This window comes from Ascaphus truei, chromosome 3, assembly GCF_040206685.1.
Source record: "Ascaphus truei isolate aAscTru1 chromosome 3, aAscTru1.hap1, whole genome shotgun sequence".
In the NCBI taxonomy this organism is placed as follows: domain Eukaryota; kingdom Metazoa; phylum Chordata; class Amphibia; order Anura; family Ascaphidae; genus Ascaphus; species Ascaphus truei.
The window spans coordinates 335,555,171-335,575,154 of record NC_134485.1 but is presented as its reverse complement, the minus strand read 5'-3'; the positions used below and the strand labels follow the sequence as shown (position 1 = coordinate 335,575,154).

Below are 19,984 nucleotides of genomic sequence, written 5' to 3'. Positions count from 1 at the left end.
ATCAGCAAATGGCAGCAAACAGCCGACATCCTTCGGCTGCAACTCAGGTGTTATTTCTAAGAGTCTGAGGTGAAAAAATATCTGCACAGCAAACAGACTCCCACAGCAGAGATGCCAGGGAAGGTGCCAACAATATCCAGGTCTTTGAAGTTGTGTCTTTTCCTCATGATGTTAACCCTGTCCATGCTGGCTTAGTGAACAGGAGCAGTGAAGGTGAAGCATATTGGGGAGACACTTAGGCTGCGTCCATAGTAACAGCGATGGCACGAGAGACACCGCGTGTGCCAAAATAAAAGTGCCAGAAAGCAGTGCGCACGGCCATAGTGCGCTCGCACGAGTGCGGTGATACTTCACGAGACAAATTTGTTTGAATTTGCCGCGCGATGGCCGGGTCATGTGCGTGGTTCAGCCAATGAGGGCGAACCGCTCCACGTGACGTCACGGGCGCGTCCCCCGTCGCGCAATGCTACAGGCCACGGGTCGCTTCTAGTACAGGCGCGTGTGCGCGCGCTTGTACTATATCCAAGGCCTGAGCGGGCTGCCTTTGCTGCAACTCAGGTGTTTAAAAGCGCGTGAGAGATATATAGATACATATACTGTATACACACAAAATGGTTAGAAAAATAGAGTTGTGTATATACTGTACATTATCTTCATTCAGTGAGTCTTTGGTTTGTTTGTCTCCAGCTTTACTTACATTTCCTCAGTGTGGAATGTTCAGTGTTGAGAGTTCCATTGTCTGTCTCCTACCAGCTGAATTTGTTGGTTCGGTTTATTAGAGCAGCTCGGAAAGACAGCTGAAGACATGATTTACTGTACATCAGAGTTATATATGCAATAGATGTTTTTTTATTTTTTTTATCTGAAGGACTTTGTCTCCCTTTCCAATACACAAACATGCACATACACATCTTATTTATCATGCTAGTAAATGTGTCATCTTTCCATTAAGTGCAACATCAAATGCCTGCACTATATTGTTTAATCATACCAGTTTTCAGCAGAGACCACACAGCAAAAGGACGACATAGAAAAACACAAATAGTAAAAAATAAAATAATTTATAACTATAATAAAAATGTTCGCAATTGAGTGACAATAAAATGAGGTCAAACAAAGCACAAAATGGGCAAAACCAGGGCAAAAAACAAAACAAAATGGCCCCAGATTTAGCAAAGAAAAAAACTCCAATTACTTTCAATGGGATTCCCTTTTTTAAAATACATTTTATGCTGTTTTTTTTTTTTTTGTTTGGTCCCAGCTTTTTGCAGGGTTTCCGGTCCAGGGTCTAGTACCTTCCTGGCCCAAGAAATCCCAGTTGCGAGTCTCTGTAGCTTGTTATACCCCTAACGAGTCAACTGAGATTAATCAAGCCAGCCTGCTTTGAGATTAATCTCCTCAATGCTGTATCAGGCTAGGTCCCAGGTGCCTGCTGCAGCACGTGTTATGGGGTGCGCTGCAGGAACAAGAACCACCCCCCAATGGGGCCGGCCCCACTAGCTACACTGGCGCGCAATTTGCCGCCACAATGCACAACCAGATGTTCTGAATACTAGGAAATTGTATTCAGAACTGGCGATGGAGTGCTGGCCACACACCCCCCCCCCAGTTCAGCTGAGGGTGAACCAGCCGGCTGACATCATGGCCGCGCCCCCTGTCTTTCCCCCTAAGTATAAGCTCAAGCACAGGCCGCGGTTTTAAGCTGTGCACGTGCCACCAGGCGCACGTGCCACAGCCACCACCAGGAATTTAGCCATAAGCTGTGTGACCAGCATTTCCCCGTCTCACTATGCAAGCGGGAACCCACCTTGTTACATTACCAAACTGGAACTGATTAACTGCCAGGGCCGCAACAGGGGGTACAAAAGTTATGGGCGTCCCGGGCCTCGTGAGGGGGGGCCTGGCGGGCGCACCCTATCTGTTATATATAAAAAAAAAACATGGCGGCAATTCCCCATGCACAGAGCTGAGGTCCCGCAGGGCAAGCAGGTTGTCCGGCCTGCTGCCTGTGGACCCACTCCCCCCTCCCAACGTGGGACGGAGGGCAGGGAAGCGCCAACCCAGGATCCCCCGAGTGTGCCTTCTGCCCCCAGGCAGCAGCCGCAGGGAATGCTGCCGCTGCCCGCCAGTCTCGCGCCCCACCCCCACCTCCGTGCGCCAACCCAGCAGCAGCCACAGGGGATGCTGCAGCCGTCCGCCAGTCTCGCGCCCCGCCCCCTGAGCCCACCTCCGTGCGCCAACCCAGCAGCAGCCGCAGGGGATGCTGCAGCCATCCGCCAGTCTCGCGCCCCGCCCCCTGAGCCCACCTCCGCGCGCCAACCTAGCAGTAGCCGTGGGGGATGCTGCAGCCACCCGCCAGTCTCGAGCCCCCCCAGCCGCCAACCTCCCGTGCACCCCCCGAGCCCACCTCCCACCCCGGGCAGCTGCCACGGGGATATCGGGGGCAGGGGGGAAGCGTCTGGCGGCAAGGAAGCAGCACCCACCCGGTCAAGGTAAGTCACAGTACACGGCTTGTATCCTATTTCCCTACCTTTTGGGTTCGTAATTATGTATTTGTAACCATGTATTATTTGTCATCTTAACTCTATGCCTAGGACATACTTGAAAACGAGAGGTAACTCTCAATGTAGTACTTCCTGGTAAAACATTTTTATAAATAAAATTCTAAAAGGTGCAATTACCAAGGGGGAGGGGGCAAGCGTGACTAAGGAAAACAGCATGGGATGTGCAGTACATTCTGGCACTGTTTTTCTATTGCCGGCACAAGCAAACCTTAATAATGTGGATGTTTATACTGTAACCATGATAAGCAACCTATTAAAAAAAACAAAGTAGCTTTACAATTAGTCTGTTTTAAGGTGATGTTTTCGATGTTTTTGTTGGAATGCTGAATCACCATTTATGCTGGCATGCTAACTCATTTCCAACAGCCAAATCTAATATTTACGTTTGTATAAGCCACATTATTTAATTCACAGTAGAAGATGAATTTAACATGTTGCTCCATAATGTGATCCAGGCCTCTTTAATGAGAATGGAGTCAACCTAACTTTTTTTTGTTGCTTTCTCAACTGTATTTAAGGCCATTACTAAATATGCTGGAAAGCTGTGCTGGGCAACAGTTTGGCTCCAGTCACATAATGGAAGCTGAACGCTTCACCAGTATGAAGAAAATATCTTCACAGCATCCTGAATAAGGACATGATTATATTTGTGTATGTGGCCTATGGCCGACTGAGGAGGAATGAGACAATGGAAATAGACGTTGGTCTGGCTTGACATATGGGCCCACCATAGGGAAGATTGTATAAAATAGAGGGGGAGGGTTGGAGAAAAATTGAAGCTGCAAACAGAGGGAGCCCCTGGGCTTCAAAAATGTAATATCTCTTACGCTGTTTTATCCTTTTTAAGAGCATCAATACAAAATGCATCTGTTTGTGGTGAGATAAGTGAACTTAAGTTGTGGGCAAGACACAGCTCCGAATCTATAACATTTGTTATAAATAAGAAAAGATCATGACTGAGATGGGAGCCAGAACTAGTCTGAGAGCAAAGCTGTATTTGGACTTGGAATATATATGGAATTGAGCCACATCAGAATCAAGAGCAATACCATATCTGGACATGCCAGGATCAGAATTTTGGCCTAGTATTGTTAGAATGTCTAACTGGTAAAAGTTGACTAAAATTATATGCATGTTACCAATGCTCTGTCCAGTCAAGTGTCTGGGTTTACAGACATTGTGAGCCATATTTACTAAGTAGTGCCAACCCTTAAGATACTATTTGGCACCATAAGACACCTTACACCCCATTCAAGTCAATGGGTAATAAGATGTATTATGGTGCCTTAAGGTATTTGATTGGTTTGCACTGCTTAATAAATATGACGCCAAACTCTTCCAGATGGCAGCTGACCAGAGTGCTGAACATACAGCACAGTAAATCTAGAATTCCGCGCAGGAAAGCAATAAGCGCACATCTGTAACATGAGCCCTCACATAATTTAGGTCCTGTATTCTCTCCAATCCTCCAGTTCTAAATTTGTTTCTGTGTGTCACAAAATTGTAGTTCATAGCAAGATACAAAATCAAAAGCTTGGACATTGGAAAGACAGATCTAAAAGTGCAGTTGGTAGCAAAACAATGGTGTCTAACTGTACATGCTGTTTTTCTTCTGAGGGGCCTGCAAAAGTGTCTCCTCTGAGTGCCAAGCCACTGACATAATGGTCAATATTTATTATTTATTTATTTATAAAATATTTTACCAGGAAGTAATACATTGAGAGTTACCTCTCGTTTTCAAGTATGTCCTGGGCACAGAATTAAAATGTCAAATGGTTACAAATACAGTTAGATAAATTAACAGAGTATACATTATATACAAGACATTGCATGCACAGTTAAAGAAAATATATATTATGGGCGTATGAAACAGTTACAGACCAGATTAAAATGTGAGACAGCCTTAGATTTGAAAGAACTTAAACTGGTGGTGGATGTGAGAGTCTCTGGTAGGTTGTTCCAGTTGTTCCAGAGGGATCCCCCTCTTGAGCAAAATACTTTCAAGAGTCTATGCACTAGTGCCATTATTGATCATTAATGATCATTCAAGTTATCACGTATTTGTTACTACTGTATGTCATTATGAGAATGTTTATTGTGGTGCTTAAAAAGCTGAAAATGGTACATTTTAGCACAAAAAAAAAAGAAAGTTTAGCAGTGACAATGCGACATGTGTTTATTCACTAAGTATAATAGTCTTTATCAATTGTTAATAGCACGTGCTATTTCTAACATTAGAGATATTGGCCCTTATTCTGTACGGTGTGATAAGTGCAGATTATTTGCTATCGCAGGAAGAGCCCGATTAGAGTCAATGGGGTTTTTCATGCGATAGCCCGTCACCTGCACTATCACACCTTACAGAATAAGGGCCATTAGGTGTTAAAAGGTGCATGTTTATTTTTTTAATATTTCACCTTCACTTTATGCAATTGGGTGTCTGCTTTCACCTCTCCTAAATGTTCCTGCTCCCAGATTTTTAAACTGTCTTACTCCTAAATAATCAGTCACAAACCAAAAGAATATGGCTGCCAATATCCTCAAACCAAGAGATATTATTAGAGTTCAAAGAACCGTGTCTGAGAAGTTCAAGATAACACTGCTTAACTAATAAGAAGTCTGCATGGAAAACAGCCCTGTGCTGTCTGGTGTGACCAAGCAAGTTAGTATAAATATGTGAACACTACTGCAGGCGTTGGACCTTTTAAAACAAAACAATATAATAACATTCAAACAAGAATACAAATAGGGTTGATAATCTGGGCATCACATCAAGCTTTCATGTTCAAGATTTTGGAGAGGAACTGCACCTTAAATGATCACTTTGCAACTGTAGTGCTGAGAACAGCTTACATTTTGCAGATAAGAGCTTTGACTGCTTACATATTTTTTTTTTTAGTATCCCCTATAAAATTCTGTTATGTGGATACACATTTCAAGTTGTAGATTGTAGACTCTTTCTATAAAAAGAGCTGAGTAGGAGTTGTAGACAAATGATTAGTGGCAATGTGAGAACAGAATAAGTTCCCATGAATAACCCCAATCATGTCACATTCTAAAAATGTTTCTGTGCAAAGCAGAAAGTGCCATAGTTACTGATCAGTGCTATACTATAAGAAGACACCTCTTAGCCCACTAACTTGAATAGGCCACAAGGTCTCTTCAGGCACCAAAATGTGTCCTATGAAGTAATAACATCACTGTAACAGGGGCTTAAGCCTGTAGTGGTCTGAGGAATCCAGCAGGGAGTTGGTGAATTGCAGCTAGACAAATAACCAATGTCTACCTGGCTAATCAGCCAGAACAGCCTCCTGCTGGGCACTGACAGGGACATTTGAGCACACAGGACTGTGTGCTGTCATCAAGACACTAGACCTATGTTCCAGGGTGTGGCAAACCCGGGAACCCGCCAGAGGCTGGACCCTCAACGGACACTGACCCTGCTTTGAGGTACTGCTTTTGGACTATGGGGTCTTAGGTTGGAAAGAGGCGTATTCTGCCAGCCTTGCAGAGAGGGACTGGGGATGTTATTTAGCCTTTACAAATGGATAGGTTGTTTATTTCTTTGTGTATGTTTCCTTAAACTGTGTCATTTAAAAAGTCACGGGCTGAATAAAAGCCATTATTTAATTTCCCCCAAAACTGTCTCCCTGGTCGTACCTTTGCACGTCTCTTACAAGCACATAGTAAACATGGGCTAAAGTGTGCACTGAAAGCTCCCTTTATTTAAAAAAATAAATAAAGTTGCACCTTTAAAACCACAACAATCATGGAAAGTGCTATAATCCTTTTTCTCGTAATCTTTTGTCACTGTATCTTTTCTTTAAATGTTATGTTAAGTGCAGGCTCCTGTGCACATATTTGAATGTTTCTCATCTGCTACAAAACCACAATGCATGCAGAGGAAACCATTTTCAGAAATATTGATCAGGACTCACGTGAGACTTTTTGTCTCCCTTCTCCCACATAATCCATGATGAACTCCTGCATCTAAAATAGCGCTGTGTTTATAAAATACACGACCAACAGCATAGAAACAGTCCGGGGTAGCATTTTTACAGTTTTCGTTTGTGCATGTGCTTTGACATACCGAGTTGGCCTGAATATAGTACGGCCTCGCGCATAATACGACCCTAAAGTTTTGAAGGTGTACATGAAAAATAAAAAGGTGTTTGGCTGCGCATATAATACGAGTACACTTTTCGGAAGGACATTTTTAGGGGAAAAAAAAACATAGCACTATATTCAGGCCAATATGGTATTTTGTGTTCACATGAGTTTTCCGTTAATATTTAGCAGTTATCCAGATGTTCCTCAATGGTAAAAGCTTTAAATCGTAAGGCCTTACCTGACAACTAACTGCAGGAATTATCAGCCATGTTTCTAATGCACTCTATTTCGGTTTGTTCTTTTTTTTAAAAACATACCATAGATAAATCAATGGTTTTCAACCTTTTTGAATCATTACAATATAAAATACGACAAACTGTTGGGATACAGAAAACACCGAAACCAGCTCTTCTAGGACTGAATGCATAGCTCAGAAGATAAATGCAGGAAAACAGAGACGATCTGCTTTAGGGCTTGATTGGTTAATATAAATCCTATTGAACATTTAAGAAAAGACTGGTTTTGATTCAAGAAGGTTATCATGGATAAAACGATGGAATTTTCGTAATTATCATGGTGGTTTCACAAACTTTTTCTCACCACTGTACGTACATACATACATACAGTACAAACATACATAAGTTAAACATAGTATTTTATAGGTTCCATGGACCTCTTCTTTCCTGGGAAGACTAGCAACACAAAATTTGGCAGAGCACTCTCAGTCTATCATACAGGTAGGCGTTATTTTGGCTGAGTAAAACAAATGAATGACATACATACTGTACAGTACAATGCATATTACGCTACAAATGTGCAGTGCTGCATTATCTGTCTTCATAAGAAACATCTGCTTTTCCCCAGTTAGACTTCTCAGTCCCATTTTAGAAGCCATGCTACGTATATTTTCCATTAGCGTTTGTAACACCACTCTTTAATTATTCCTGCTGTTTTGCAACATTTTTAGCACTCTCGTTGCCATGACAACTGAATAAAGAGGTAAAATTAAGAAAGCAGAAAGTCTGGCAGGTTTCAGCATCACTTCTACAATTTTCATTAATTTCCAGAAGGAAGTGTTGTGTACGGAGTTTAACTGCTTCATTGCTAGGGACACAAACTGTACATTGTGCAAAATGGTTCTTATCCAATCTTACCTTTAGGTATAAACAAATGCCATTTGTAATAAGCATGTAACCTGAATACAAAAAAATAAGTAACTACAATAGTTCAAAAGCTATGGAATACTAAAATATACATGGAACATGTAACATTCATCCTAATGCATACAGTGATTGGACTGTACTGATTGTATGCAGCAAGTTAGAACTCCTCACTATCTAGCTTTGGATTAGTTTTTTATTTACTGTAGATGTGTGAGAAAAAGTATGACTATGTACTGTGACCTACATAATGTTATACACAATACATATTAACCAGTGGCCACGTTATTGTTCACTGGAGCAATAAAAGCAGGCATTAGTTTGAGCTATACACACAACCCCTTTAAGCTCCAACCCAGACCCACCTCACCATATATTTTTTATGTCAAAAGAAGTGCTCCCGGGTATGTGACAATGTACAGTATAAACAAAAGACAGAGGGCCCCAATGTGACATCCAATATGACAAATCATATAGTTAAATACTTATCTGTACTTTTCTCATAAGTGAGGATCACTTCAGTAAATTCATTGGCCAAAACATTTGTAAGCTTCTTTTTCTGCAAGTCGTAACACTACCTCTGCAAACGTTCTCTTTACCTCTCTAATATGAGAAAGAATAGACTGGTCATTCACAGCTGCATCTCAGGACTTGCTATTAAAAGGTGGGGAGGGCGAGCTTGGGAACAGTAGTTTGCGTTAGCAGATGTAAATATTTTTTTAGATTAACATTAATAATAACTATTATCCCAATGGGACTCAAAGCGCTGCACAATTACAGTACAGTGTGCAGTACGCAGCACATAGAAATTTTTACAGACAGGCCCTGCCAGATGAGCTTACAATCTATTATCGCACTATTGCACAACATCAGAGGCGATGAGCTTGAATATCCCAACAGGAGCACTTACAAATCTCCAGAACTAATTCCAAATTCATTGGAAAAAAGACAACTTAAAATATCTCGGAGTGTATGGACCCAAAACATATAATGAGCTTTACAACTCAAACTATCCGGTATTATTGAAGAGTCTCAAAAAAAAACTAAAAACCTGGGACTCGTATCAGATCTCATGGCCAGGCAGGATAACGTCCGTAAAAATAAACCTACTTCCCTGCATCCTTCATCTATTCCAGGTTTTACCCATATCAGTCCCAATCCCCCAAATAAGGAATCTGGAAAAAGCAGTAACAAATTTTATCTGGCAGGGTAAGAAACCAAGAATCAGGAAAAGAACCATGATTTTGCATATGGTGGGTGAGTTCAACTAGACTTGCTCAGCTATTACAAGGCAGCGAGACTAAGCCCTCTAATTTACTGGTCCCATCCGAAAGGGCATAAACCATAGGTGGATAAACCACCACAAACGGAAGACTATCCAATCTTGGCCCACGCCCTCCAAATTTGGGCTCAAACCTCCAAAAACATCTCAACCATCTCATCACTCATGTCCCCAATCACAGATAATCCAAAATTTGCTCCGGCATCCCAACCTTGTTCCTTCCCTATGTGGAGTAGCTTAGATTGAATGAAAATCAAGGATTTTTCAAAAGGCGACAAGCCAAAGACATTCCAGGAGCTCCAGTCAGACTACAATATCCCCCACAAATACTTGTACCAATACTTACAAGTGAGAAACTACGCATCCTCGATCCCAACCGAAACGGATATATAGACCACCGACTACCTTCATACACATTTATTTAAGAGCCAAATACCCTAGAGGTACAATAGCTCTGCTCTACCAACTGCTGATAGGGGGTCTTACCAAACCAACAGACAAAAATATCAGCAGTTGGGAAAGTTATGGGTATGTGCCTCAACAAAGAGGAATGGGAGGACATATTTGAGAGGGCAGCCCGGTCTTCCAGATGCTCATCCATCAGAGAAACCAATATGAAGGTCCTGCACAAATGGTACAACTCCTCTGTACACCTCCATGTATTTTTTCCTAACTCATCTCCACTATGCTGGAGGTACTGTGGGCATATAGGCACATTCAAAACATCCATATATACTTGTCCTGCCCTAAAATGACCCTACAGTATACTGGAGTAAAATTAAGAGGTTGATAACGCAAGTTATGGGCATAGCCCCACCCTTGGATATGGGCACATTTTGGATCAATAAACCTATAGACCACATAGACAGGAATACTGATACCCTGCTCAAACATTCTTTCGCCAGCCAAGACAGTTTGGCCAGCCATTGGAAACAAGAAAAACCTCCTGCCTTCAATGTATTTATATATAAGGTAAACAATATGATTATGGAAAAACTCATGAGCCTACTATAGGACAAAATCCCTAGATTCCTAAATATTTGGGAGCCATGGATGTCACATATGACCTAACTGGACGCGCCCTGGGCACCTTCTCGTGATCTAGAATAGATGAACTGTTATTTGTTGTGTAAACTGTTCCACAAAGTAACCCTTGCACCCTCTCTGATAGACACATACTATCGTCAATCTATATACACGGCACTTGTCCCAACCCCCATCCCCCACCCCAAGTATAAAAGCAAGCAAAATAAAAATTCAAGTTTAAAAAAAAATACACCACGATTTCTTCAAAATAAAAAATACTTAATTTAGAAAAAAAAATGTACTCAAGTGAAAAGATGCTTAATTGAAATGATTACTTAAAATATAATCTGTATTGTGTCAAATTAAAACCTATTCTCACTTGGAACAATTTAAAAACAAATTAAATATATTGCCTACAGATTATAAAAATGTAAGTACAGGTCCCCCATTTTAATTAATCTGTAGACAATATATTTCATTCGTTTTTTTTCATTATTCCAAGTCAGAATAGGTTTTAATTCTACACAATAAAGATTATATTTTAAGTAATAATTTCAATTAACCATCTTTTCACAAGTGCATTTTTAACTAAAGTATGTATTTTGTTTATCTACAAGTTCAGTCATTCTTTGTTTTACAGCTTTTATTCTGAATGCAGCTCAGGGCAGGCAGTTCAGTTTTCTCTAGAACAAAATGTATTTAGCTGATCCTGTATCTTAAAACCTGTAAAACATGGAGACATTGAAACTGAAATGTCAAAAAACATTATTTTGAATACTTGAAAAAGTGGATATCATTTTCCAGAATCTTGGCTTGGATGCTATCTATAAGATTCTAAATATTAAGTTATGAACTCAAGAAAATATTATATGATGTATTTGCTTGTGATAACGAAATCTCACACATTAAACCTACAGATAAAAAGCAGGATGCTAAGGTGGCCTACAAAATAACATCACATAGAGCTAAGGGTCATCATGTTCACATAAAAACAGAAAATATATTAATCCTCATTTTGACCCATTGTGTCTTCTTCATGGGTGTCGGTCACATTGTTTACATTTTGAGCAGTGTCCCTCCTTTTATTTCAATGAATTAATGTAACAGTTTTGTTTTTCAAATGCCACCTTGAAAAAGTTATTGTTTCCGTGCTAGAATGATGGGTTACCCTGGTTGCTAGGATGCAATGGGTTGAGCTGAGCATAGTCATTGTTCATACATATAATTGTTGTGCAATGACTATTTCATAATGTTCTGTCATGTGGCTTTATTTTGATATGGTTGACCTGAGAAGGATAAACACTTGTTTGCTTTCTCACTGGCACCTTTATTACAATGCCTCAGGCTGTTGCAGTGCTGGCATGCACCTTTATAATATTTCCACATTGCCATATACATTGTGCATTAAGTTTGGAATTGTTTTTTTCTCCTGTGTCTCTACATATATTTTTGTGTATACATACTGTAGACAATCTACCTGCATTAGGGAATTAAAACCCCGCATTCGTAAGATGTAGTTGATATTGCAATACTAGGTGCCTTATTTGCATGTTTGCAATAGGACTCGTGATTTAAGATAAACTTAAAAACAGCAGAAGTATTAACTATTTTGTGATGTTTGAAGATTCAAAATATACTTAAATGTACTCTTAAAATGGATTTCAGAATAGCATGAGGAATTAGGGGGGAAAAACTCCAACGCACAGCCCTGAACAAAGTAGGTCCCACAAAACTAATAAAAATGTATCAAATGCTTTATTCTTCCATAGTTTAAAAAACGGAGGTAGGTACCCTCCTACGCATTTCCCGAAATGCGTAGGAGGGCACCTACCTCTGTTTTTTTAAACTATGGAAGAATAAAGCATTCGATATATTTTTATTAGTTTTGTGGGACCTACTTTGTTCAGGGCTGTGCGTTGAAGTTTTTTTTCCCTTGGATCTCTCTGCATTCTCCTGGCTGCACGCTCACCAAGAACTACAGGACTGGGGCAATACAAATTGTGAGTAGATATTCCTCTTTCTACCTACCTCTGGACTCCCCCAATGAGGCTGTAGGTCTGATTTTCTTCATATTTCAGCCTTCAGGGCTAGAGTTCTTGTTAATGGTATATGCTATATTATGAATACATACCTCACTAGCCCCAGTACCTATTTTTCTACATTATTACCTAAAGGATTTACACCAGGATTGGACTTTTATGTTGGAGCGCATATCACTAATTGACTGTATGTAGCATGAGGAATTAGCTTTCAGATGTCACATCTTACATGTATACAGCCTGTGTTATAATGTATCAGCTATCATGTTTGTTATTATTTGTAGAAACTTGTAGCCTTTTCATTCAAATATATTCAGATGTATCACCCCATAACCCTGTGAATTCAAAAACAGAACTCTCAGTAATCTACCAAAAACGTATTTAAGATAGATGTACAGTGGGTTGAGATATATTTTAAAGTGCAAATTCCATACTAGTACAGTAGGTGTGGCAATGTGAACCTTTCAAACGCTTTGTAAGTCTGCCTTCAAAAAGATTTGATACAGAAGTATAGTAGATGGTGATCACTTTGGGGCAAATTGTAGGGTTTTGGTTAGTTTCTATATAATCCCGTGAGTCTATAGGAACAAAACATAATAATTTGAAGCTACTGGCAGGTAGAAGAGGACATGCCTGAACAAGAGACAAAAGTGGCCCTGAATATTTTCAATTCATTAATACATGAAGTGCAAATGTCACTTAAATGCATAATTGCACTGTATCTAACATGTAGAAATTGCTTACTTTTTGTCCACTTCTCTACACAAGGTGCTATAAGCATGTTCCTGGTCTGTTTTGGTTACAAGTAGGATCTGTACAACATACTGTACAGAGGCTAAAACTTGATTGTATTTCGGTCTGAAGTACATCATGCACTAAGAGGACGGTGTGTCTGGACCAACGCTTTCCTAGAATAGATCCATGTTTCAAATCAGTTCTGAAAACAAAAAAAAGGACAAAGGCTGAGGTTTGTAAGAAGGCTGCAAGGAACCTAGGAGGCACATATACAGTATTACAAAAGAGGACGTGGATAAGTATTTTTCTTCGGATCTAAAACAGACCCTTCAACATACTGTACAGTACGTGCTCCCAGGTTCGCGTTGTCTTGTAAAGCGGGGTGTAGTAGTGCATACTGATCACAGCTCCTCCTATTTCTATACCAGAAGTAATGAGTCTTTATAACACGCTTGGGGAGGCATATTATTCTGTGATCACTCGATTTCTAACACTTCCTCTGAGATGCAAATGTCAAGTGTTCAGTAGAGCTGCGGCAGCAACACGGGAAAGGAAAGGATAGCAGGCTCTGACTGGGTGTCTGTGATCTTGTGCTGTAACAAGCATGTCTCTGATCGCTGGCTAACCTGCTATTCTCCACCACTGCAGCTATTATTCCAGGATGCCTCTGCTGCACTGAAGACTGTGCACGCACATCGCTCTTTCGGAGGACATAGAAGAGGGGTGACTATGGTGGCACCTGCCCACTCACCTCTCCACCTGGAATACACGAGCTCCCAGAACCATGAACCTTAAAATGCGGAGGAGTTGTCAGCACCATTGAACCAATGCTGTGATGCTATTTCACAATGAGGTTTCACCTCTGATGGGTTCCTTTCCCCTCTCTCTCGGCATTATTTCACGATAGCCATCGAACTGACATTCCTGGGGATTTTCTGCTGATGTGAATGATTTTCTGACAGTGGATCGGGTCCCTGCAATTCACCTATACCCATCCTGCCCTTGTAACCGAGACCTGTGAGAGATGTGGTGCCTCTATTGATCTGGGTCTTACTTCTGGGATGATGATGATGATGATGATGATGATGTTGTTGTGATTGCTATGTAGACCTCGGTACCGATCAGCAGTGTGATTGATCAGGCAGTTTGCCTCTGCAGTCCAGGGCTTTAAGTGCAGTCGGTTTCCCTGGGTCCCCATGAGCAGAGGAGCTACCCTCAAACGCAGGACTACCACCTACCACATCTCTCTGACCCTGGTCAAACTCGAGGCGGTGGGAGAGGAGAATAAAGGAGAGACCACCGAGATCTGCCGGCGAAATGAGACCCCCTCCCTCAGCAGCACTCCCGGGCTGGCCCATTGCCTCTCCCTGGACAGGGAGTTTAATGATGTCTGCGGTTGGGGAGGGCCCTCTTCTGGTGCCGGGATGAGCAGGGGGACCGGCCAAGGAGTAGCGGTACCGGGAGCTAAAGGGAGAGACAGACCCAGCACCGGAGCAAGTGCCCCAGCTGCTAAAGATACTGCAGGAGAGGGACCTGGTACTGAAATCACCGAGGTCACCAAGGGGATCAGGGCATCCAGCAATGCAGCACCGGTACCGGTACCCAAGCAGACAGACGGATCTAGAGCTGGAGTGCCCGTCTCAGGCCATAAAGAGACCGGAGCACCGGGAGGGAGAGACACCGGGGCATCCACTTCTACAGCCCCGGTACCGGGAGGAAAAGACACAGGGGCATCCACTTCTACAGCCCCGGTACCGGGAGGAAAAGACACCGGGGCATCCACTTCTACAGCCCCGGTACCGGGAGGAAAAGACACCGGGGCATCCACTTCTACAGCCCCGGTACCGGAAGGAAAAGACACAGGGGCATCCACTTCTACAGCCCCGGTACCGGGAGGAAAAGACACAGGGGCATCCACTTCTACAGCCCCGGTACCGGGAGGAAAAGACACAGGGGCATCCACTTCTACAGCCCCGGTACCGGGAGGAAAAGACACAGGGGCATCCACTTCTACAGCCCCGGTACCGGGAGGAAGAGACACAGGGGCATCCACTTCTACAGCCCCGGTACCGGGAGGGAGAGACACCGGGGCATCCACTTCTACAGCCCCGGTACCCGGAGGGAGAGACACAGGGGCATCCAGCACTGCAGCCCCGGTACCGGGAGGGAGAGACACCGGGGCATCCACTTCTACAGCCCCGGTGCCGGGAGGGAGAGACACCGGGGCATCCAGCAATGCAGCCCCGGAACCGGGAGGGAGAGACACCGGGGCATGCACATCTACAGCCCCGGTACCGGGAGGAAGAGACACAGGGGCATCCAGCACTGCAGCCCCGGTACCGGGAGGAAGAGACACCTGGGCATCCAGCGCTGCAACATCTGTACCAAGAGACACCGGGGCATCCTCTACTACAGCGCCGGTACCGAGAGGGCGAGACACCGGGGCATGCAGCGCTACAGCCCCGTCAGCTGGAGCCCGGGTGATCCGGGGATCCCTCATCCGGAGACCGGCTCTCGATACCGAAGGCTCCCGGGATGTAATCGGTGATAGGGAGAGGAGCCGCAGCCCCCCCGCAGTCCCGGTGCGCGGGACCCACATGGCGGAGACCCCAAGCCACGAGGCGCGGATCATCCGGGCCCGGGGCTCCCTGCGCAGCTTCAAAGCGGCCAAGATACGGGCGGTGTCCACCGACACCGGGACCTCCCCACCACGGTCCGGCGGAGCAGCCCCGGTCGCCGCTGAGCAGCCCTGCGGCGGGGACCCCCCTCCTTCCCGGATCAGCGCCGCCCGCACCGCCGCCGCCCTCTTCGCCGCAGCCCGGTCCGGAGGAGCCCCGCTGATCGCCGCCAAACCCAGCGAGGCCAAGATCACGGCGGCCCGGACCGCGGCCCGAGGAGCCAGCAAGGAAGCGCCGGGGACCCCCGCGCCGAGCACCGCGACATCCCCCCCGGGGGACCAAGCACCCACCGGGGCACCCGCCTCTGTCACCGGACCCAAAACACCGGCGGTCCGGCCTGTGACTTTCCCCGGAGATACCGCACTTGTCGCCCGCATCCAATCAGCGGCCGCAGTTAAAGCGCTCATATCCGGGACTGGGACATACCCCGGGGCCAAGGCGCCGCTTACCGGGACTTTCTCAGCCCCTGCGGGTATAATATCACTGATATCCCCGGGAGAGAGGACACCAAGAGCCGGTGGCGCCCCCGCAGCTCAGCCTCCGTTATCTTTATCCTTCAGCACCGGGGCCGCTCTGCTCCCCGCCCAGGCCGCAGCCTCCTTACCGGGAGTCCCCGGAGAGACCCCGCCGGAGGAGGACCTCACCCCGGACAGCGAGGAGCCCGGCAAGAGCAAGCGGCAGGAGCGGCCCTTCCAGCGGCAGGCAGCGCTGTGGATCAGCACCAGCGTCACCTCGGAGTACTTCCTGCAGACCTCCCCGGGCCGGCCCAGCCCCGGCTCCCCGGGCGGCACCGGCCTCAGACAGCAGTCCAGTCCGACATTCTTCTCCGGGGCGCGATACTCCTTCAGCTCCCCCGCCAGTCCCCTGCTCCCCACGCCCTGCCCACCGGGAACCCCCTTCCGGGAAGCGCCGGGGAAAGCGTCCCTTGCAGTAACCGGGGCCGTAGCCAGCCCAGCCCGTTCACCGGCCGACACCAAGCTCGGAGCCAGCGGCACTTCCGGGTTGGGGCCCGCGGCGTTGCCCGGCAACCAAGCGCCTGAGGCCTGCGAGCCGGGGAAAGCGAGCATCGCCCACCTCACCCCTTCCAAGGCCGCGGAGAAAGGGAGCCGGATCCTCAAACTCGCCGGCAGCAAAGGCTCCAAAACCGCGGAGAAAACCTCCAGCCAAAAGGGCGGCTCCAACCGGCTGTCATGGCCCGAGAGCGAAGGCAAGAGCCGCTCCAAGCCCTCCAAAAGCAGCCCCAAAGCGGATCCCCCCAAACCCCCCGGGGGAGGAGGAGGCAGAAACCTGCTCTCCCCCTCATCCTGTGACCCCAAGGGATTTAGGAAGGGGAAAAGCAAGACGCTGGACAACAGCGACCTAGACCCCCAGCCTGAGGATGTCAAGAAGGGCCGAGAAGGAGCCTCCCCCTCCGCTGACAAGGGCCGGGCCTCCGCCGCCAGGGACAGGAAGATGCTCAAGTTCATCAGTGGGATCTTCGCCAAGAACACGGCCTCGGTGTCCTACGCCGCCGCCGCGCCCGTGGGACTGAGCCCGGGGGAGGAGAAGGACGCCGGGCAGAGTGAGTGTTACCTTCCTCATTCCAGATGTGTTGTATGTGTATGTATTGCTATTCCTAATATGAATTGGACAGGCGAAGGCTACGCTTATAGTGCCGGTGACGTCAGGCTTCGGGAACGTTGGCAAAATCAAATTGAGATGACTTCCAGCGATCGTGACCAAGCCGTCGCGTTGCGCATACTATAAGCGCATGTGATGGCGGCAATGCATTTGTTTTGACGTCGCTGTCGCCAGCACTATAAGCGCAGCCTAATAGTCACCTCATTTGCAATGTTATTGCTTCCTGGAGATGAGTCGAAGTCAGAAGTTTAAGTGGCCCCCTCTGCTGCTTCCATTGGCTGTAATAGATGTCACCCACGTCGGTAGATTTAGATCTGCATGTACATTGGCTGGTGGTATACTACTTGTGTCTCGATAATCATTAGAGTGATCCCCCCCCCCCCCATGTAATTAGCTACCGTACATATAAAAGATGTAGCACACCATAACTAATATTCAGTTTAAAAGAAAGGCCAACAGATACTTTGAGGTCAGGATGCCTCTAGACCAGGGCTCTTCAACTAGTTCTCCAAAGGGGCATGATCAGATGTTTTCTTCGTAGTAGAAGGGGCACAAGGTTATTGTAGTTACATTTTTGATGCATTATAATATCTGTCCTATATGCATTGCCTTTACATTTTCATTACCTTAAGTTACAAGTACTGTACTTTGCTAATTTCCTACTAGTTGCTAAGGTAGCAAAGTTCAAGGGCCACATCAAATAACTTAATGGGCCGCCATTTGAAGAACACTGCTCTAGATAATTGAATGCAAAACGTTCAAACCATGGACAAAAGGGACAGTGAGGCCATAGATTTTTCTGACCAAAAAAAATGCTTATTCCAGTGCACGTCACTGGAAGATGAAGAGATCTCTCTATAATTGTCTTCTCATATCTCTATGATAGGAGCTTTTACTTGGTATTTTGTTTGATTAAGATCTCCAGTTTCATTAGTTGTGAGCTATATGTCAGAAAAGTATAATCCACAACGATGAATCTGATCTACATTATCATTATTTTCTTGCTGTGTTAGATATGTGTAATCCATATATGGGAATGAGACTAACATGTCCATTTGTTGTTGGACATGTATGAGCCACATCTATGAATGAGACTCACATTTTCATTGCTTATTAGCCATGCATTAGATGTGTGTAATCAGTTTATAATAACATTTATTTGCACTTTAGAGAGTATCACAAAACATAGCAATTGTGGCTGCTGGAAACACATTTCACATTAAGGAAACACATCATAAATTCTAAAACATTTTTTGTTTATTCACCAAAATGTTGGTCCTGCTCAGAGGACCTTTCTCAAGGCAGTGACCAATCGGAGTGTATAAAAAGCACTATGTACCTCGAATGTTCACTACCCTGAGAACGGTGCTCTAAACAGGACCCAAACATTGGTGAATAAACCGGGACATAACACTTTAGAAGTGTCAGTCCGACTGTGATGGAGACTGCAGTTTCATTGGTTTTTACTCATGCCTTAGAATTTACTGACCCAAAGTGTGGAGTTCTGCTATGTGATTGGCTCTTAGATGTGTGATAATTTTGGCTTTGTACTCGCTGGATACATGCCTTAAACTAGCCCCAGCATTTCTGCATTGATTAATGGCCCATCAGATTAACAGCGGGGGTCCCTGGCAGTCCCATTCAACAGGGACCCCTGCTGTGTTAATCCTATGGGTCATCTGTCTAATAACAGGGGGATAATTAGTATAGAACCACTAATGATAGCATCCCCTATGTAAGGGGTTTGTGTATAAACTCCCCCTCTTACATGCAGAGTCATGTAAAACATAGGGGATGCTATAATTGGTGGTTCTATACTAATTATCCACCTGTTAGTAGACAGATCAGTCATCTATTCTGTCTTTCACAGACTAGTCCCGTTTGTATAGACACTGCATTGTTTTTTTCTATAAGCAGCAACAGGGCTGTTAAGGACTGTATCCTCTATATCCAAGCTATATAGGCCATGCAGCGGTGCGCAAACTGGGGGGGGGGGGTGCGGGCGGTTACGGAGGCCCCGCGCTCTTCCCCACGGCATTTAAATTAAATGCCGGGGGAAGCGTGAGGCCTCTAACTCACTTACCTGCTGCCAGCCGGGTCTTCGGCAATGCCGCAGGGTCATGTGACGTCACGCGTCGCCATGGCAATGCGGGTCAAATGACGCGATGGGGTCATGTGACATCACATCACATAACCCACGACGTCATTTGACACAGAGACATTGGTAGAGGGGGGCGGGAACGCTCTGGCTCCCAGGAACGGGTCCGCAGCTCAAAAAGTTTGCGCACCGCTGGTATAACCCATAGTCGTACTTGGCATAAAACATCTTGCCTGCATCTTGTGCACTGTATGTTGTACTAAATAAGACTACATACAGATACTTATATTGGGATATATTTACCAAACTGATGGTTACCCAATGTTTAGGATATTTTGTGTCACCTCACTTGGGGATTTTAATTTAATCATTGTATATATTTGTTCAATTGCGTCGTGGTTAATTATAATATTAATAAAGTTGTATTATTTTTCGTGTTATAATAAGATACTCTCTATATCTTTCAATCCCTTTGAAGCATTACCGATCAGGAACATTGAGATTCCATGATTTACTAAGTCGGAGTATATTTTTTCTACACTTTGAGTGTAATCTTTAGAGGGATCTATAGTGTAAGCATATTGCGTTGCACTTTCTGTTGTATATGTTTTTATACTCAGGGATTCATGTGAAATTCATACATACAGTACTGTCCTACAGTTTTGTGTTTGG

General features: G+C 44.8%; 1 protein-coding gene across 8 annotated transcripts in view; it reads left to right on the top strand.

Moving 5' to 3' along the window:
- Positions 1–19,984, top strand: part of AGAP2 (ArfGAP with GTPase domain, ankyrin repeat and PH domain 2) — a 319,313-nt gene that overhangs the window by 95,352 nt on the left and 203,977 nt on the right. For 2 of the 8 annotated variants that reach the window (XM_075591584.1, XM_075591583.1), the window contains exon 1: positions 13,327–17,155. The exons of 2 other annotated variants lie outside the window; for them this stretch is intronic. In XM_075591584.1, the coding sequence (XP_075447699.1) occupies positions 14,113–17,155 (3,043 nt within the window). In that variant the 5' untranslated portion in view covers positions 13,327–14,112. Of the gene's footprint in view, positions 1–13,322; positions 17,156–19,984 lie in introns of those variants that run through there. 4 more of the 8 variants (XM_075591587.1, XM_075591585.1, XM_075591589.1 and 1 more) reach the window with 3 other exon arrangements.